This window comes from Gobio gobio, assembly GCF_949357685.1.
Source record: "Gobio gobio genome assembly, chromosome: 3".
In the NCBI taxonomy this organism is placed as follows: domain Eukaryota; kingdom Metazoa; phylum Chordata; class Actinopteri; order Cypriniformes; family Gobionidae; genus Gobio; species Gobio gobio.
In genome coordinates this window covers 38,578,146-38,600,111 of record NC_137099.1, presented here as the reverse complement: position 1 = coordinate 38,600,111, position 21,966 = coordinate 38,578,146, and the positions used below count along the sequence as shown (strand labels likewise).

At 38.2% G+C, this 21,966-nt stretch overlaps 1 protein-coding gene across 27 annotated transcripts in view; it reads right to left on the bottom strand.

The window, feature by feature from the left end:
* The window catches only part of gab1 (GRB2-associated binding protein 1), a 90,649-nt gene that overhangs the window by 34,875 nt on the left and 33,808 nt on the right, over positions 1-21,966 (bottom strand). For all 27 annotated transcript variants that reach the window (XR_013816252.1, XR_013816253.1, XR_013816254.1 and 24 more), the window contains one exon: positions 889-1,186. Coding sequence is in view for 23 of the 27 variants with exons in the window: in XM_079813467.1 (XP_079669593.1) it covers positions 889-1,186 (298 nt within the window). In the remaining 4 variants the exon portion in view is untranslated. The remainder of the gene's footprint in view (positions 1-888; positions 1,187-21,966) is intronic.

Sequence of the window (21,966 nt, the reverse complement as noted above, 5' to 3'; positions counted from 1 at the left end):
CATACAAATAAATAGTTAAAAAATCATACATTGTGATTTCTGGATAGTTTTTTTAGATTATGTCTCTCACAGTGGACATGCACCTATGATGACAATTTCAGACCCCTCCATGATTTCTAAGTGGGAGAACTTGCAAAATAGCAGGGTGTTCAAATACTTATTTTCCTCACTGTATATATATAAATGCTTTCATGATTTCCACAAAAATATTAAGCAGCACAACAGTTTTCAACAGTGATATAAGGAAATGTTTCTTAAGAATCAAATCAGCATACTAGAATTATTTCTGAAGGATCGTGTGACACTGAAGACTTGAGTAATGGCTGCTGAAATAAAAAAAAATATATATATTTTAGTAAAATTGTAATATTTCGCACTTACATTTTTTTCTGTATTTTTTTACTCAAATAAAATGCAGCCTTGAGACTTCTTCAAAAATATTTAAAAAATCTTACTGACCTCAAACTTTTGGATTTTGATTTCTAGAAGGCCATGAAACAAGAATCACTCAAACTCTTATGAGTGGTTCTTTTTAGTGAATTAAAAATATAGTGCAACCAGTGTAGGCTGATCCCTGAACGAATAACTCTTAGACATCACTGTAGTAACTGATTGGTAGTTAATATGACAATGTGCAATTAAAGATGAAGTTTTTCCAAAGTATGTTATTAAAATGTAAGAAAACATTTCACCACATTTTGTTCATTTAGTATTTTCAGTTAATATTTTGTTATAGTCAATATTTGGATTGGATTTATGGTGGTCCTAATATCTTTCTCAAAAGTACTAAAGAACTGTTAACTGAAACTGTTTGAAATCAAAATTAAATGCCTTACAGTTCTCATCCCTAGATATCTCTGGTGTGTGTTTGCATGGGGCATAATTTACCTTCCGTATCGGTGGGGTTGAAGCCACAGATATCACAGATGCAGCGCACCCACTTGTTCATCTCCTCTTCGGTGTCTGCCACCAGGTAAAAGATCCGGTCGATAGTCTTGATGTCAAAGATGAAGCTGTGCTCCAGGTCCTTCTTGTTGAAGGTGAGACCGGCGTCTACCTGCTCGCACAGGTTCAGATCGATCACGCGGATGGGCTTTTTGGCATGGTCATTCTTGTAATACTCCAGTACGTCTGGGTCTCCCGTCAGCCTCCCACTGCGCAGAACAAACCATCGCTTCTTCCATGCCTGAAAGGAAAGAGGAGAACCATTTCAATTACACTGCATGTACTACCATTCACATGACTGGATGGAGAAGCCATTGAATGATTATCCTGACTATTTCACTAATATTTACCATTGAGGCAAGTCAATTCAATCGACAGCCATCTTGGCTGGTTTTGGATAAAATAGTCTGCTAAATGCAAAACAGTGAATCAAAAAGGCTATTTTAACTATTTCAAGTCAAAACTTTCCTTTTATAGCAGATTTTTGCCACTCTTTTGGTCGGTTTCCTCCTCATACTATCTCTACATGGATCAACTGGAACGGGTTTAGACGGGTTTAGTTTAACATATCCACAGTCTACAAACAAAGTTCTTCAGACTGGTCTCTCTGGAATAAGCATGGTGTTATGCAAATGTATTACATGAGAACTGTACCAAATGAACAACAACTAACTGCAGGAAAAGCATTGAGAGACGTTTCAGTCCCAGAAAAGTCCTTGCAGGTCTTTTTGTGACACCTGATCCTGTTGATCCAGCCGCATGCAGTGGAGACCGTGGGATCTTACAGACTCTTTCTGGCACGAATCCACTCAAAACTCTGCCTGGAGATACTGGCTAAACACTCTGCAGATAGACTTTAATATAACACCACCCAAAAACCTGCAAAGCACTCATGCTAAAAGAGGAAACTGACAATTACAGCTTAAATATGCATGTTTTTTCCCATTTAAAATGGAGGGAAAATGCAAATGCAAAAAACTGTTCAAAATGTCATGGATTGTGAAAAAGTGATGGGGTCTTTGAAAACTAGCCTAAATAAAGCCATCTATCAGACGGGTGGATGTAAAACATGGTAGAAAGGAAATAAAAGAGGGCAACATTATGTGAAAATGAAAAGAACAACAAGAATGAGAGGTTAAATTCATCAGGTAGAGGGGAAAAAGAAGTGTGAAAAGACATCCATTCACATTCAGATGGATTGGACTGAATAAATAATTATGCCTGGAAAAAAAGTGATTGATAAAGTTATTAATAAAATAATATTCTTGAATTAAGGATTTTGAGTAATTGTAGTGAGTAATCAATAGCTCAAATTAAAATATAAGTAAAAAAATATATATAAATTTTAAGTTTTTTTAATTCTCAGATATGAATCAAGTTTCAACAGATAGGCTCATGTAAGCTAAAAACATCTAAATTGAAAAATATGATTATAATGAATGTAGGCCTAATTATGTAATGCAAAATAATGGGATCACATCACAACCTGTCAGCTGTAGAGAGATTTAGGTGAGTACATTTATAGTACATTAAAGCAACGTACATGTAATTATTACCAATGACAGGCAAAGGAAAATCAGTTTGCAAGATTTTAATAGTGTTGTGACTCGTTAATCAATTACTCGAGTTAGTTAATTACTCATGCACAACCCTAGTAGATATAAGAAAAGGTTTCAAATATAGAAACAAGGTTTTGCTTAGATATGCCCTTAAACTTCAACAGACCACTCTGTCTTAAGCAAGATTACGAAATTAACCCCAAGGAAAAGATCACAGGCTTCTGTCATTAAACCGCCAGACTGCCAGGAATGCTCAATCTGTGTTGTTGTTTATTTTTTTACCATCAGGTTTGGAGGGGATTAACAATGCTGTACTTTACCCCCTCTCTCACCCCCTCTCAGCTGTTTTTCCATCCACAGGGTTCTCTTTGTTAGAGAGCCAAGCTCTGGCCCTCTTGATATCACCCCACTGCACGGCAACAGCCCTGCCACACCACACCAAATACACACACACACACACACACACACACACACACACACACACACACACACACACACACACACACACACACACACACACACACACACACACACACACACACACACACACACACACACACACACACACACACACACACACACACACACACACACACACACACACACACACACACACACACACACACACACACACACACACACACACACACACACAACATGACACTCAACAACTGATCAGCATGATAGATCTAATTGTGTGACGTGACCTAAATGTCCCAGTGATGTATCATCCGAGCATCATATCAACCATATTAAGTTTGGAAAGCTCAACAGTCTCAGACTGAGACTACTTCAATCTGCTGATCATTTTGATTGCAATATAGACTCAGGATTAAACAATAAAAGGTAAAAACGTGTCAGAGGGAGTGTGACAGAATAAGACATTAAATTAACAGCTTTAGCTTTGTTCCTTTACTGCAGTTAAACCAACACAGAGGCCTCTTAGATTCTATACACCGCTTCAAAACAAAGCACTCGCAGCTCAAATTACACAGATAGTGTGTGCATGTGTATGTTTACTGGCAGAAGAGAGCCCTGGCTAACCTGTCACATGGATCATCTTACGTGGGTACAGCGACACAGACGGAACACAAGATCTTCCAGAGAACTGTGTCAGTGAACCGTGAACATTCAAGGAAACTCGAGTCAAATAAGAAGAATGTGGATTAGTTTAAAACCAACAAATAAAAAAAAAAAAATCAATAAAATACTATTTACGAGTGAGTAACATTATTTTTTGGGTGTCCAAAATCATTAATTTATTAAAAAAATTCTATATTAAACTTTATTAAAACATTATAAATACAATTAATCAGTATGGCTTGAATACACCTTTTATGATGAACAATAAGTTCAAATCATTTGGATATTTCTTTGTGGCATAAAGTAAAAAATAAAAAAAAACAAGGTCCTGGCTATTATTTCTTAGAGAAAAAACAAGCAGTGAAACAGTTATGTTTATTATATATAACACAAACATTTGAAAAACTTTTGTCCTTCAAATCAAAGTAATGTGATGCGACCAACAAAGTCATGTCGTGCAACAATGTACAGAAACATGCAGGAAACATAAAACACAAAATGACATCATTTCCTGCAGAATGTCAACTGTCAAGGTCAGCAAGCGTCTTAAAATACCTGATAATTCAACCTCCTTATGACATAGCAAGCTTAGTTCAGGTTGTAAAATGTCAAGTGGTGCAACCCTCTAAAATTGCTATTTATAATTATTTAACTGAAAAGTGTATTAAAATAATTAAATTAAATAATAAATAAAATAATTAAATAATTTATAAAATGGGTACATCCACATGCAATTAGGGTGTAGGGAAAATTCTTTAGTTACACCACATGACATTTATTGAGTCATTCAATTCAAATATTTAATTGAAAATGGTATAAAAGTTTTTCATTATTTCAATATTTGGATTACATTTCTAAGACTTGGCACATGCATTTTTATATTTTATTATTATCAATTATTATTATTATTATTATTATTATTATTATTGGACACTTTTATTTGTCACTGACCCCTACAAATAAACTTTACTCTGCCCAGGCCATAGTAAAATGTTTTAAAAAAGAGATTAAAAAAAAGTACAAGAATAGATTTACTCTGTCCAGGCCAGAATAAAATGTTTTAAAAAATAAATAAATAAAAGTACAAGAATAGACAGATTCTGGCAGCTGCCGAGAAATCTGAAGGGAATAGAAATGTCAGACTTGTTTCATTTTGGTGAAGAAATGTCTTCCTTTTGGAGAAAAGTGGCCAAGTTGAGTGAGCCATAAACACTCTCTCATTTGTGCATTAACTTTATCTCATTCTCTCTCTCTCTCATTAATACGATCCTGGTATCTAGCCGACATACTCGCCTTCGTCAGTAAAGTAAGATGTCCTCCTTTCAGACAATAACACTCCCACATGACACCTATCCAGCCATGCTACTCTGGTTTGGTGATACGACAATCCTACCTTGAGTCCCGGCTCCTGAAAGCAGCACAGGCACAGAGAGCGTAGTATTTAGCCACCTGTTGTGAGTGCCTGTTCCATTTTGTTTAATGTCAGAAAGCCAGTAGCAGCCAAAGACTCTCAGATGAAGACTGTTCTGAAGAGGAGCGCATGTGAGATGCTCCGTTTCCCAAAGAACAACGAGGCAGCCAAAGCTGGTCACCTTTGAATCCTGAAGACATCCAAACTGACCCTTTTGCAAAACTCCCTTGCACTTCTACTGAGTTTCAAGAGCGGGCCATTTAGTCCTCTTCTTAAAAGTCCTTCAGCTCCAAGAGAAGTACGTAAAATGAATGTGTTTGTGTATAAGGAGGGAGAGCGAGTGAGTACAGGGTGGGACGAAATTGAAGAGGCCCCTCCAAGTGTGGCAGCAGCTGTCTGCCTCACACACACACACACACACACACACACACACAAGTGATGCATACAGAGGCATAGGGCCACAGTGTCACTGTCTTGACTTAACAGAGATGCCATTGAGGGCCAAACTATAGGGGAATGCCATCCGAACTGAATCACTGACTGGTCAGTCTCTCTGCGGATAATTGACGTAATCAGGCGCAGCAACCATACAGAGATAGAAAGAAATAATTTTCCAACTAATGCCAAGCAATGCGAGACCACAAGCTTCTTCTGTCGTAGCAAAACGGCACGACTCGCTTAGACCACCAATACATCAGCATTCATTTCTCACATGCCTGAAATTCCAAGTGCATTACCCTGCACCACATTTTAGATGAGGTGCACAATCAGATAGGGCTTTCTAAAGCAAGTAGACATGTAAAGTGTTTGTGCTTCTCCACTCCACAACATCCGATCCTACCGTTCTCATCATTGGGATTGAAAATGATTATATGTCTGGAATACATGGTTTTGATTGGTCATTTGCAGAACTGAGTCGTAAAAAACTCTTTGACTGTTGATCATTAATGCAAGAAAATGAAAACATCAACAAACTGTTAAGAGACACAAACCCAGGAAGTGAGAGAACGTAAAATAGAGGAAGACATGGTACATTGCAGACAAATATGTTAATTGGCTAGTCCATAAAACAAGTAACTTAGGGTCCGTCCACACGGAGACGCGCATCACTGTATACGTATACATTTTTTATCGCATTGGCGTTTCGTCCACACGGATCCGGCGTTTTGGGAGACTGAAACCACTATTTTTTGAAACCGGGTCCTAAAGGGGATAAATCTGAAAACGACACCCTTGCGGTTTCGTGTATACGGCCAATCCGTATATTTTGTGAAACGGTGATGTCATCACACCACGTCCTGCGCGGGGAAGACTAGAAGGTTTACAACTACGTGCACTGGGCATGCGCACATCAATACTGCGTTGTTTAATTACTGTATTTGCATTATTGTAAGGGTATGTTTAGGGTTGGGGTAGGTGTATGCGTTAATAAAACACATCTGGTAAGTAGCAAATTTATTTATTGTTATTTTATTGTTAGATTTTACCTCACCTCCGACTGTTGCCGTACCCCTTCTAGCCACAACTCTTCTTCTCCGTTTTTAGTGTATTTCTGTGGCAGAATTACAGTGCCACATACTGGCCTGGCATGTATACTACATCGTTTTGAGCCATTTTCATGCTCTCGTGTGTACGCAGATATTTCTTGAAACGAGGAGAAAAAAAAAAGATCGGATAAGTTCTGGCTTCGTGTGGACGGGGCCTTAGACTGCAGATTAATAAAGATATATGATTTAGTCAACCCAGGTTCAGTGGAAATACATTCCTTTGATGACATTACTGCAAAACGATATTACTTTGCTACTTTGCATGTTTCGCACCACTTTCAAAGCGAAATGGCCAGTAAGTGTGATCGTGTTCAGTTTCTTTCTTTTTTTTTTTTTTTTAAACACGGATGAATGTGAATGAAAATAACGTACCACCTATATTAAACCTAACCAATAATGTTAACAAAAGCAAATGTGAGAAAGACGGGTTTGCTGAAGTAAGTACCCATGCTATTTTAGCTTGCTTCTGCAAGTCTTTGAGCTCTTTTATCATGATTTGTTTCATGGAACTCGTACCCAAGCATTCCGCATCGCAAATATAATGCTGTACCAACACTAGAAGAGAGCACAAATTAGATCAGTGGTCTCTAAGGAGACCAGAGCTGGAGAGTGTGTGAGAACTGACAGTTGGATCATTTGTAAGTGTGAGATCGTTCCGAGACAGAATAACCGTGACATGCTCGCATCTGCCTGCCAAAGCCACTCCATCCTGACTGTACAGTGAAGAGCGCCGCACGTTGTGTGTGTGCTCAAAACATTCATAGACCCATAGTGTGCACTTTAGAGGGGGGCTATGTGAAATGTGAAAGTTACATGCTGAGAAATATAAATTCTGCTAAAGCAGACTTCGAATCATCTTTGAATGCATGGCATGCCACACCATCCTAGCAAAAATAGAAACCACTCAGAACAGAAACATACTGAAAAATGTCTTCTGAGAATGTGTACATCTGGGTAATAAAATTTATATTTTATTAATATAATTATAATATTATTATTTGATTTGTGGAAACATTTTAATAGGTTACAACAACGATTGAAAAACTTGATGCGTATGCACCTACTATTAAGTAACTTAAGCAATGATAATCACCCTGCAGTAAGGCTGCACAATTATTTCAATAATATATATTTGGCCATATATGGGCGGCAGTGGCTCAGTGGTTCATGTAGGTTGTCTACAAACTGGAAGGTTGGTGGTTCGATCCCCGGTTCCACCTGACCAAGTGTCGAGGTGTCCATGAGCAAGACACCTAACCCCAGCTGCTCCCGACGAGCTGGATGGCGCCTTGCATGGCTGACAACGTCGTCGGTGTATGAATGGGTGAATGTGAGGCAAGATGTAAAGCGCTTTGGATGGCCATGGGTCTGTTAAAAGCTCTATATGAATGCAGTCCATTTACCATTTACCAATAAATGAGGTTACAGCTATAAATGTGATATTTTGGTAACTCTCTATTTGCATGTTCTTTCTTTGTCTTATTATTATCGAGTTATTCAGTCTTTTGTGTGCGTTTCAATCTGCCAATGTTGTTCAGACAGTTAAGATGTGGTAAAAGAAAGGAAAGACCTGCCATTTTGTTTAAAGTTTTTTCTGTTTTTGTTGAAATAAAATTGACTTTTTATTTTCTTTCTTTTTCTTACTTTTGAGTTTATGGTTTTGTTTGTTATCTTGGGCCATGGGACTATGTGACACTGAATACCATTTTGTGGTTTTGTTTTTTTAAATCTTTAATTTATTGTGTTTTCCTAAGAAAAATATTCATATTTAACACTTTATGAAGTTAAATATCTAGCTTCCGGCTGACCGCCTTCCGTATACAATTTACGAAGAAAGTGTAGCGCCTCTCGCAGTTCAAAATGCTTATGCTACATCCGACATCATCGTCGAACCGGTTCAGCTTTTTAACAATACTTCCAACGCCATTGTCGCGCCAGTTACGGTTTTTAACACTACGTCAGACTTCATCGTTGCACCAGTTACTCTTTTTTTGTAAGTTGAATACAAAAGGTAGTCTGCCGGAAGCTAGATGTTTGACTTTATAATGTGTTAAACAGTGTTGGGGAAAGTTACTTTGAAAAGTAATGCATTACAATATTGCGTTACTCCTTTAAAAAATAACTAAGAAAAGAAATGCGTCACTTTTGCGTTACTTTTTCTCACCTGGGCTGGGCTTGTTTTGTTTTTTTTTAAACAAAAAAGTTCTATTTTTGTGCATTTTTTTGTGAAAAGACCCTTTCACACCAAAATTTAAATAAGCCTCAGGCTGAGGTAAAAATGCAAATTCACATGTGTACAATAGAGGGCGCAGCTCAAACAAACTTTTCAGCTGTGCTTCCATTCTGGATAATGGAAAAATAGGACACAGGAGAAAAAAAGCTAAAACTTAGTTCACCAATTAAAACAAATATAGTAATTTTTGCTCCTGATTTAACGGAATCATCGAAGGTCAGCAGCAAGACATTGGTCAATAAAGTCAGATTAAATGCATACAAATATTTGTTTTATTTAACATTGAATTATTGAAGGTTTGCATAGTATTCTGATTTTGCATTTTACTGATTTTATTCATTTGAGGAATACTGAATCTTTTTTGTGCAAGTGAGATGAGTAAACGCATACTCACATTTAGTCTAGAACTACAATAACCATCATGTTTACACACAACATCTCTGCACTTACTCCCGATTTCTCTCAACATGGGGACACGAGAGCTGTCAATCAAATACATTTGAAAAAGTAACTCAGATATTTTGTTGTTCATTTTAAAAGTAATGCATTACTTTACTAGTTACTTTCCAATAATCGCAAAGAGCTTTGTGCTTTGCTACTTCTGATTAGGGCTGGGCGATATATCGCATGACATTGTTATGCACATCTCGTCAGTAAAGCCGGTTCCTTGATTAGTAGTAAATCGCCATCACCTGCTTTCAGATGGAGCGGCATTTACTACACAGAGCCGTAGTTCACTGACAAGCGGAGCCATATCGCATTAATTATCGCAGGCGAATGTAAGTGTAGTAAATGCCGCTCCATCTGAAAGCAGGTGATGGCGATTTACTACTAATCAAGGAACCGGCTTTACTGACGAGATGCGTTTAACAATGTCATGCGATATATCGCCCAGCCCTACTTCTGATAACAAACAAAGTCTCAGCTTTCAGATTCTGTCCCTTTTATCAAAAAATTCTAATGGAATTTTGAAGTTTTTAAATGTGAAGTGACATCAATGTAGCGCCTCCGTTCAAGTGGCAGCATGGAACGTGTCTTTTTTTCCACTTTAATACAAAACCATGCATCACATCAAAAGGTATGTTGAAAGATACAGTACAAGTAACCCGAAAGGTATCAAGCCTCATGTTATCGCGCTCAATCGGTTTTTCAAAACAGCTTGTGAACAATGTCACTTAACGTTGCAATCGCTTATATTATAGCAATGTACCAAATGAGAGGGTTCCCTGTAAAGTTTACAACATTAGTTGGCAGAGATTTTTTTTTTTGTAAAGAAAATCTAACTATTGGTATTGGCTAATATCATTCTAAATAATCGGTCTCGGCGGAGAAATTTAGTATCGGTGGATCTCTAATCATTGTTTAATCTTTTCCCTTGGCCATGATTTCATGAGACTGAATCTAGCCAGGCCAGCTCTTTTCTACCAGCACCCTACAAGACATAAGGAAACAGTCCTGTGTGTTTGGGTTGAAAGGCTAACTGACGGGATAGCGGCTAAGTGCATAATAATAGAACTTGCCTGTCCAGACCTGAACACATGAATACACACATGTGGGCACCTCCCCCTCACCATCTACTAGCTCTTTGCATGACATCATCCTCTCATGTCTCATTCCCATCCATCTTCTCATGCTACAGACCTGTCTTTGGGTCATTCTGTGCGCAGTATCCAGGGTTGTCAGAGCTAACCAAGCCACATGCAAAGTGGATTCATTTATTGGATTTTGATCAGCAGAACAAAGTTGATTTTGCACTCATTAAGCACCAATGTGATCTAACAGGACAACATCACATGAGTGACTTCCAGCAGATACAATGACGTATACGTGCGGTTAATAGTGGCAGTGGTGTGCGGTCAGTGTGTCGGGCTTGTGGGAGTTTGATATGATGGTTACGATCTGTACTTAAACCAGGACCTTTTTACAGACAGATGCGGGAGATAAGAGGAAGTGTAGGGTATCAGCTTGGTCACAGAAATAACATAAGGTATGAGAGCATGTGCAAGTATGCATATGTCGCAGTTGAAATGCTCCAGCGTAAAGAGGGGTGTGTCTGTCGGGATGCCTTTCTGCCGAGAACACGCTGTCAGCTACATGTCAGGGCAAAGCCCAGGTTGGGTCACACCTGCCACTTGTTTGTTCACCATCCAACTCACTCTTTCTCTCTATGTCTCTCTCTCTCTCTCTCTCTCTCTCTCTCTCTCTCACTTTCTTTTTTTCTAGCGACAGAATGAAACTACAAAACAGCCTCAATTCCTAACTCTATAATGATGCTGTATAATCTCATTCTATATTGACGCTATATGATGATGCTTCAGATGTGTACATGTTTCTTTAAATAAAACAATGACGTTATTTTATGCTGACTTTGTTTGTGCCAGAAATTCAGATTTGTAGCATTCATACATATTTTATTTATACAAACAAAGTTTGCACATGCAATATATATAATTTTCTTTGGCCATCTTTAATGTATCATAATAATATATGTATATTTCTTACTAAAACAAACATATAAATGTAATAAGACAACTACATTTTCATTAAATATATTAAAAGTTACAATTAATGTATTAGGGTATTTTACCTGAAAATAGTTAAATACACTATAATTAAAAAGTTTGGGGTAAGTCCATTTTTTTTAAAGAAATCAATATTTTTATTCAGAGAGGATGCATTAAATTAAAATGTAGCATTAAAAACACATATATACTTAATATTATAATTCAAATAAATGTTGTTTTCTTCTGAACTTTATATGCATTTACACAATAATTTTGTCTACAAAGACTTTGGGATTTTAATGTTGAGAGGTATGTTACCCATTTGACTTTTAACGTTTCTTTAGGGACGTTCAATTGAGGTAAGGATCAGATTTGTTTCTGCAAAGTTTCTACTGTAGTGTTGTGATACAAAACATATTACTGAACATCAAGCGTTATGAAAAGCCAGAGACAACATGAGAGGAAAAAATCATTAACACCACAGGCTGACATTAAACTGGTTTACACAGAAACATGTCTTTGACTGTAAAATGTGCCTTCCAGAACGAGTCTTTCTTGCTCTGTAATCTCAGATGCATCATATTGGAATAAGAACAGTGCAAACAAACTTTTTGCTTGAAAGCCCTTTGCTGGCCTCAGCATTAATGGCTTTCCTAATGTCTTTCTAAAACTAACCACACGACTCTAACTTGCTTAGCACTTAAAAGCATGACGGGAAAAAAAAACATGAAAAGCAAAGTTTGTCAAGACAAACTTTCCAACGATGGCTTGACAGGGATGATAGTCTGAAGGGATGTAGACCCTGCCAGAGTACTGTTAGGCAGTTTTAAACTAGATGGAAGCCTTCTTAGTCAGAAAAAACTGCACTATGTAATGAGTTTGGTGAACACAACTTGAAATCTCTAAATCTCTAGGAGGAAGTAACCAGACAGATGCACAAAAATGTAACCTCTTATGCTTTGGTTTCTTCAAATACATATACTGTGTATAATATAGACAAAAATACAGTTTTGTTGTACAACCAATTATAAGCATACAAAACAAATATCTAAGACTAAAACTATAAAAGGTCCTTACTATAGCTGGTGACCAGCACTTCTCTTAGACCTAAGGATTGAAAGCTCACACTTGTAAGTGGTACATGGCTTCTGCTTAATTTCTCCATCTCCAAAACTAAAAACACAAGAAAAGAGAACTGAGAGGAGCAGATTCTACTTCTCATTTCTTCCATTTTCCACACACTGTTTCAAATCAATGTTCACACAATTGGGGCTATCAACCAGACACTTATCTAGTGTTTGTTGCAGGCAATCATAAGATTGATTCCTGTACTGTCTATTAGTGTCTAACAAATCTAAAATTACAAAGTAATAACTCTCCCATCATTTTAATGTAAATGTGTTTGTAACATGATATGAAACACAAAAACGTTCAAGAACCGCAAGTTTTTTTTTGTCACACTAGAGTCCCAATTCACACTATTTTATGTTGTTTTGAACAGCACATGTTTGCAAAAAGCTTTTATCATCAATGTGAAAACTAGAAGCTGTTTACCACCACCATATACACTCATCGGCCACTTTATTAGGTACACCTTGCTAGTACCAGGCTGGACCACCTTTTCCATTTAAGACTTTGTGGCATAGATTCAACAAGGTGCTTGACACTAGGAGTCGACCGATATGGATTTTTTTAGTGCCGATGCCGATACCGAGTTTTTTTCTTCAGCCTTAGCCGATGACCGATACGGGCTGCCGATTTTCTTGAGCCGATATTTGAAGCCGATACTGCTTTTGCTCCCTCAATTTACAACATAAAAATGACACAATGATCAGGATGATAACAATTTGAAATTTACAATAAAAAAAGGAACATTTATTGAACTAAAAAAAACAATATTTAACAAATAGTAAAAACAGGTGAGGTAGAACAAGAAAAGAAAAAAAAAGAGTTCAGTGGTGAAAATAAATTCTGAAAATAAATATTTAAGCATAAATAAAATAATTACACTATTGCACAGTATCAACAAGCAAGCAGCAAAATAAAGTGCACACTGACTGTACTATACTTAATTTTAAAACTATTTACAACCTAGTCATTTAATGGTTACACTCTAAAAAATCTCTAAAAAATGCTGGGTTAAAAATAACCCAAGTTGGGTTGAATATGGACTAACCCAGCAATTGGGTTGTTTTGACCCCGCGGTTGGGTTAAATGTTTGCTTAAAACAACCCAATTGCTGGGTTAAAACAACCCAATTGATAGGTTAGTCCATTTTCAACCCAACTTGGGTTATTTTTAACCCAGCATTTTTTAGAGTGTAGGTGCACTTAACTTAATCTCTTGTAGAGCAACACCAAAAAAAATCTGTCCGAAAAAAATCTCCCAATGCTCCACGTGAAACTTCAGTCTTTCGACCTTTTACCATCGTGTCAATTCTCAATTGATTTTGATTAATATGCGCGAGGGAGGGAGAGCAAGAGAGTTTGAAGACGGTGAGAGCTGCCTGTGGACGCCTGTCTGTAAATAATGCAGGGAAAAAAAATATTGGCGAAAGCAGCAGCCTTGTATCGACCGATACCGATACACGTAAAAATTGCAAATATCGGCCCGATATGACACATTCCTCAGAGATGTTGGTCCATATTGATATGATAGCATCACACAGTTGCAGCAGATTTGTTGGATGCACATCTATGAAGTGAATCTCCTGTTCCACCACATCCCAAAGATCCTCTATTGGACTGAGATCTGGTAATTGTGAACTGATTGTCATGTTCAAGAAACCAGTTTGAGATGATTTGAGCTTTGTGACATGCCGCATTATCCTGCCATCAGTAACCATTAGAAGATGTGTACACTGTGGTCATAAAGGGATGGACATGGTCAGCAACAATACTCAAGTAGATTGTGGTGTTTAAACAATGCACAGTTGGTACTAAGGGGCCTAAAGTGTGCCAAGAAAATAAAGAAATAAAGTTTTTCCAATCTACTATTGACCAATTTTGGTGAGTCTGTGATGAGTTGCTGTGATCGACTGATTAGATATTTGCATTAACAAGCAGTTAAGCAGGTGTACCTAATAAAGTGGCCGGTGAGTGTAACAATTCATTTCCATATTTTGTTCACCTCAAACTCAACCATACTGTGGTTCTTATGAACCAAACTCCAGAAGCAGGTCTTTATGGTAAAGAAAATGTTTTGACCATTTATTGACCAAACAGCTGGAAGTTTGGTTTGAAAAAAAAACGTACCAAACACAATGTCTCACCATTTCTGATTTCTAACTCACACTGTGTTCGGCGCGGTCTTGTGGCTATCAGAGCAGAAACTGATGCTCTTTGTTTTTCTGGTGCATTCGGTTCGGTCGTGTTCATATGTAAATTGCACAAGCTTATTTTGTCCATAAGGTCGAAATATCTGAAAAAACCCATATATTACAACCCATACAACCTCCCCAAAATAATAAACTGCAGCTTCTGACCAGAAAGGCAGAAAGACATTTGTAGTCCTGATGAGTTTAAAGATGTATATCAGTTCTTGGGTCTTTCCAAAGCATTCTGAACATCAGACCAAACCCCATTCCACATTACAACCATGCAAATCATTCTAAACTCCCCTAGGCTGTAGAGGAACAATGCAGTTCTTGAAAGAGTTTCACTCTCGAGCGTCAAGAGTTTTTGGCCACCCTGGCCTCGCTAACGCGCCACATGAAGAGAGGAAGACTAGAAGGAGGGGAAGCTACAAAGACCTTCTGTTTTGTTCCAATAGCTCTGTAAAATCAGTCTTTGTTATCGGTGAGGAGAAAAAACAACAACTTTGGAATACAGCTGTGGCTATTTTAATGTCCGCACTTGTGTGTCACACAGATGCGGCATTAATGACAGGTACCGATGCGCAAATGGTGTGATGCACTCTCCTATTGTCACATTGGTACATCATCATCACTGTCATCTGGAGTTGGGAGAGTTACTTTAAAAATATATTCCACAACAGTTACAATAACTTCATTAAAAAAGTATTCAGTAATCTAGTTCAAGCACCACAATATGAAAGTAATGCAATCTGATTACTTTTGGACTCCTTCAAGGTCACATGTGTAAATAAAGACAAGTTTAAACATAAATTGTCACTGTTTCCATCACTACAACTTTCCGAACACACACACAAGAAATGAAATCCAGTAAGTAAAAGAAAGCAAAAGAGTGATGCACATTTGTTACTTTTTACCGTGAAATCAGCATTCCGTGAAGTGAAACTATTGTAATCCTGATAGTAGGGCTGTGTGATATGACAATATATATCAGATGGACGAAATAAAAAGTCTATCGTTTCATATTATGCTCTATGGTTTATTTTGTGGTGTCGCAAAACACATTGTTAATGGCGATACCTTTTTTATTATTTGGATGACTGCAATCTTACATGCCACCACGAGGATGCAGGCAGAAACGTGAATAACAGTGGCGAGTGAAGGGGAGACAGAACCAGGTGGCTCTGATCAGGAGTATGTGTTTGTGTGTCACAATGCATCAGCGCAGTAGCTCAATACAATGATACACATCCGATGGTCTAAAATCGCTTGAACGTCCAAACTGGTAAGCCTTAAAACACATACAATTGACAAAGTTTAGTGAAGATGCAAGTGAAAGAGAATGTCTTCAGTGCTCGCGCGTTGTCAGAGACACGATGTGGATCGGCTCTGTATCACAGAAAACAGCTCGCGAGCACTGAAGTGCCATGTTTTCCATATTGATGTTATCGAATGGTTTAGAATCACTTGAATGTTCAAACTGGCAAGCCTTTAAACATACATTTGACACATTTTCGAGAGGACGCTGTCTGTGTGTGTTGACTCTGTGTTTGAATTTGCCTCGGTTTTGCTTCCATGCCCCTGAATGGATGGGGTGGAGTCACGTGAATACACGTGCGGTAGTATGTCACAGATAGCCGCAAGGCCGCGTTGAACATAGTGGATGTTAGAAACCAGGAATGGTGAGAGAACATCTGGCCACAGAATCAACACCGGCCGCCACATATTGCATTCCGTTAATCTTTTTTTTACGCTTTTTAAAACACGCAGCGTATTCGTTCAGCTGCATTTCCTTTCCCTGCTCTCCCTCCATCTCTCTGTCACTCACATGTCTCTCTCCCTCTCTCTCACACTCTATCTCACAAACACATACACACACACTCCCCTCCGTGCACACCGCGTCTGTCTCCATGAAAACGAAATCATCCCTGGAAGCGTGGAAGCTTGGCCTATTTGGTGCAGAGAAGATGGCTGGCGAAATTCACAAGTTCACGAAAGGTTGGTAACTCGTGAACACCTTTACACAATCACACATTAAAACGTGCTACAAAAAATATTTTATATTCTGAATACAATGTTGTCAGTGTGTTAATATTGGAGTCCCGACCCGACCCATAGTAAACAAGCGATTGAGCCTTCTTTAGAAAGTTAACTAGTCGCAAGTTTGCTGTAAAATGCAGTTGGGTTGTCGAGGTAAAAACACTATATGTAGCAGCAGTAAATTTGAAAAGTATTTTGAAGGTGTGAGTCAAGTTCTGTGGGAAATGATTCCCTCCTGTTTGATCCACAAATCCATTCTAATACATTCACAATGTAAATACTAATAATAATAATAATAATATCATGCCAGCAATTTACGTTCTCTCCAACGTAATTATAACAATATAAAGCATATAATGTTTTGATCTCTGACCAGAGTTCACCACCAAATCCACCAAAGCAGTGAGTTGACTCTCTTACTAGAGACCAGCCTAAGGGTGCACTACTTCAGCTGAGGAAAACACCAACCAGGTTGTCCCCAATGAAGCATGGCAGCATTGCAGGGGCTTTACACAAACAAGCCGCCAAAAGCAAGACTGCATGGTGCGAAATGATCCTTTACTCCAAATTATTTGTATGGACTAACATTGTAGCCCTAAACAACCCTTCCTGGGTCAACTCAGACCTTAAGACAAGTAACAGACAGTCAGCTTACCTTTCAAACAGTTTCCAACGGCAGTCAGAGCCGAGAGGGATGTGTCTGTTATGTGTAGCACGAGTGAGTCTTTATCAAAAATACCAGTCTTTTTACATGGAACTCTGGAGGGACCTCTCCCACCTCTAACTTCCTGTGTATGGGTAATCAGGCCCTCCCAGAACGCCTTAAAAAACACGACCACTAAATCAGAGAGGCTAGGGTGGACTGAAGGCAGAAGTAGAGAAAGGGTGTGCGCACAAACACAAACACACTCACGCTGACAGAAAACAAAACATATTATTGAACTTTTGGGGAGCATCCTAGAGTCAGAAAACTCGACATAAAAGACTTGAGAGTAGTTCAGCCTAAATTATGTCATACTCACACTCATGTGGATCTGAAACAGCCTTTTTTTTTTCTTTTGGAACTCCATGGCCCCTCTTTACCATACAATGAAAATTAATGGTGACTGGGATTGTCAAGCTCTAAAACAATAAAGCACTAAAAAAAGGATCATATAAACAGTAACATGACATCTTTATGAAATCTTCTGAAGCTATATGATTGGCTTTGAGTAACACATTTTGGTCTTTTTGTCACACAAAGTTGTTATTCGCTGAAAATCATTACTGTTGCGCTTACAGCAAATACGGTGCCATTCGAAATTAGATGTGGCTACTGGCTATGACTATGCCATTTGGTTTCAAGGCATGCAAAAACCAGCGAAGTTTGGCATCAAATACTGTCAACATTCCATTTGTATTATCAATAAGTATGCTGTTGTCAATTTCAGAGTTGTGGTGGAGGATATCAGTATTACCATATATTACCAAAATACATTGCATGGTTTTAAAAGACTTGGAATATAGTGCATAAGTTACTGTATGTGGAAAAACTTTTCACTCTCATTATATGGAAAAGTGAAAGTATTTTCTTTCAAAATTAAGTGTTTCATGGAAATGTTATAAAGGTTTAGAATGACATGAAGGTGAGTCGATGATAACAGAATTTCATTTTGGGGTGAAGCATTCCTTGGGTGAAGGTAATCTTTTACACACAAAAAAAGTGGCATGCGTTATGAAGAATGAAACGCCTACACTTGACAAGCCACAACAATTTAAAATATTTGCATCCATTGAATTGAAGGAGGGTGCTTTATTCCAGTAATATATTTCACAGCATAGCGTTTTGAAGCACTCAAGGTCTGCCCCCTGAGCAGCTCGCCAGCCCATTACAATCTAATGTTTTCCAGGCCTGTGTAATCTAATCAAATGCGAGAGTGAGCCACCGAAATGAAGCTATATCACAGTGATTCTCTTAGCTGCACAAAAAGAGGAGACCATTTAGAAGAACAGCTTTAGAGAGATTTATAAAGCACCTGCCATATTATGAGGTCACCTGCTAAATAACTTTTCATGAGTGAAGCCAATACAGATTGGACATGTCTCATCTCAACTAAATAAAGAAAGTGCATCTCTTTTCTTTTTTATGCAGATTTCCATTATTATCTTAAGTGTGCAGGAATATATTTATTGCAGCTGGCTTGACCATATATATTAAAAGCAATCACTAGGATGGGAAGATGTTAGAGACAGTACAGGCTCAGCCCAAACTCTTATTTTCCATGTGTGTCTCATTGGCCTGGTGCTGTTTTACTTGAATAGTATCACATTTGTCATTGTTTTCTCCACCTGCAACCTTAACCTTCACATGAACTATACTGACACCAGCAGTGGAACGGACAAAACCATACTCAACAGTAAAAACAACCAGGACAAAGTTAAGTTAGCCAATGACATGCAAGATACTCCGGTCAGGTCACACATGAGTAGCTAAAGGAACATTTATGTGAATAATGAGTCAGAAAGTCCAACCTCAAACTTTTTTCTCACCTACTTTTTTTGAGGAAAGATTTTCATACAGTTTAGCGAAAGCAGGTTGTGCTTACATTTTTTCTGCAGAACATCAGAGACAATATGCTTTGCACAAACAAAAAAAGAAGTGAGCTATAACCTAACATGAGGTTTGACCACTTTATTCGGGAATGCTTTATTCGGGAATGCTTTATTCTAGAATCCACTTTCAGTATTTGTGGTTTGGAAGACATGAAAGTATAAGGTCCAGCAGAAAAAAGGTTGGAATAAAACACTCTGCTCTCTCCGTTCTTGGATAAATTCCTAGGCTTGTCTTCATGCTCTATGACCTGGACTCCAAAAGCAGCAAGCTCAAAGTATTGTGGGAGATCTGGGAGGAAATCTGAAATCCCCCTCTGTGTCAGGACATTATGTGAAAGAAAAAGAAACAGAGAAAGTAAAAAAGATAGTCAGTATGTAAGAAGGGATGGGCCTGTTGTCCTAACCTTGTTTTAAATAACCTTGGGAATGATTCAGACAGCTGTGCAGTCCTGCCCTCACAGAACACCCATTCTCAATCATTTTATTTTTTTATATGAAGCCAAGCCCTTAGTAAGGTCATCTAGAGAGCTAGCATGCTAGTCCTTTACAAACACTTTTGAACCAAGCCACAAAAACTCTAAAACTATACGTTCAATCCATTACAGAAGATATAAGGAAAAACTGCATTTGAAATTGCACAATAAATGCAGCTATTGAATACACACTTGAACATAACATCAGGTAGAGCTGGGTATCAATACAGATTCCTTAGTTCAATTCTGATTAAATCAAGGATACAAACAATAGACCTTATTCACGAGCAGCACCACGACAGGTATGAAAGCAAGGCTGTGAGGGATAGACTTGCTGTGTTTTCAATGGCATCCGGCATCCGCTGTAAAAAGCTCCTAGATCACTTATAATTTTCCACAGCTCATGTTGTCTGGAGTTTTTTGTCAACCGTAATATAACCGTAGATATTTTTGCAGTGTTTCGTCAGCAGAACAATCCAAAAAAACACATTAAATAACAGTACAGCCCACTGTAGAGCTGTATGTCTATCCCTCACAGCCTCGCTTTCATTCCCATTAAAAATCAAAGATGGCACCGGTGTATACAGTGAATGCTGAAATTATTGTTGCGTGGCTACATAAAAGTTTAAGCATATGTGATGCATTGCCACGATTGGTCTGACTGGCGCGAGAGAGAGGAGGGTGCATGCGTGTGTGTGTGTGTTACTGATTTTCTACTATTAAAGTTGGAATTTTTCCAACAAATGCAAAAAGTGCATTTCTTTGTGATTTTAAAATACTTGAAGGAAACGGTTCACTTTCAGCAGTTCTTGTCTTTGGGGCAGATTTATGTTTGTTGTACATCAGATACAGATAAATTAACACAGTAGTAGACCTACATTACATTTATTTGGATGCATTAATGAGAGAGTGATTGTGTGTGTGAATTACTCATATAGTCTCTATACATTATGAAGCTGTGGTTTGTAATTACTTCAAAAGGTGTTCAAATGTATGCTATAACGGTTGAGTTGAGTTTCTAAGCTACTTTAGTGACTTTACTTTAGTCAGAGGATGGTGTTGACACTGCGTTTCTGCGCTGCTCTCCGCGCGCGATCTTCACGTGAAAAGGGGTCTACCTTCAGGGCGCGCGCTCGTTGTCAGAGACGCAACACGGCTCAACTCTCCGTGTCACAGAAAAAAGCTGAGCACTGAACGGAGAAGTTTTCCGTATTGTTGTTTTTGAATAGTGCACAATCGCTTCAATGTTCAAACTGTCAAGGCTTTAAAAGCATTTAACTTACTTTACAAACTTTATGAGGACGAAAGTGAAAGCGATCTGGCTTCGGGGCTTGCGCGCGCCGTGTGTGTGTGTGTGTGTGTGTGTGTGTGTGGCAGCTATAAGAATGGTAATCAACTTACATAAACTGTGTAAAACATGCAGTTACTATAGTGATTCTGGGCATCTGGAATCTAAACTAAATTCTAAATGTATCATGAGCTATGGTGTGCTTCCTGAACATTGAACAGCGGTGTGAATCAGATCCCTGCGCGTATAGTGCGCGTCGTAGGGATTTAACGAGGCTTCGAGGCAGAATTTTTGCCTCTAGGAATTTTTGTAATCGAGTTAATCGAGTAACTCGATGAATCGTTTCAGCCCTACTCTTAAACATTCATTTTGGATTGACCTACTTTTTAGAGTTTACACCAAAAAAATGCTGTTTTATAAGAGAAGTCATGGAAAATTGCATGGCAGGTATGATTCAGTTTACAGCACTTCTCATTTATTTCTATGGTATCCCGCAAACAGTGATTGACTGTCGCAAACTCTGAATGAAATTCAATTAGGTCAAGGCAGTAATGTGATTGGTTATCAAGGCACACATGATCCAAGTTACCATTATGCTTTCTCCAATGGTAGCGCCACAGACCCTCGTATCTCCCAATAAAAATACCATCTCTAATGCAAAAGACGAGCGTGTGCTCACGCTGTGAGAGACAAATATGAAAGGCTTGTCTCAGTCTCCACCGGGATACAGTAAAATAATAACGTGTTTGGGTGTGCATAATTTAATTACTTTATTAAATTACTCCCAAACAATCGGCACTAACAGTAGCTGCCAAGTTTGCATACTGCTGCTCACCTTCTCCTCTCTTCTGAACTCTTCCCTCCAGGTGAAGGGTTGCCAGATATGAACAATAATAATCATGAATAATAATAATTTAAAACTTGAATTAAAATGTAAAAAAATCACACGTATGAGTTGTGTTTAATATCAATCAATTG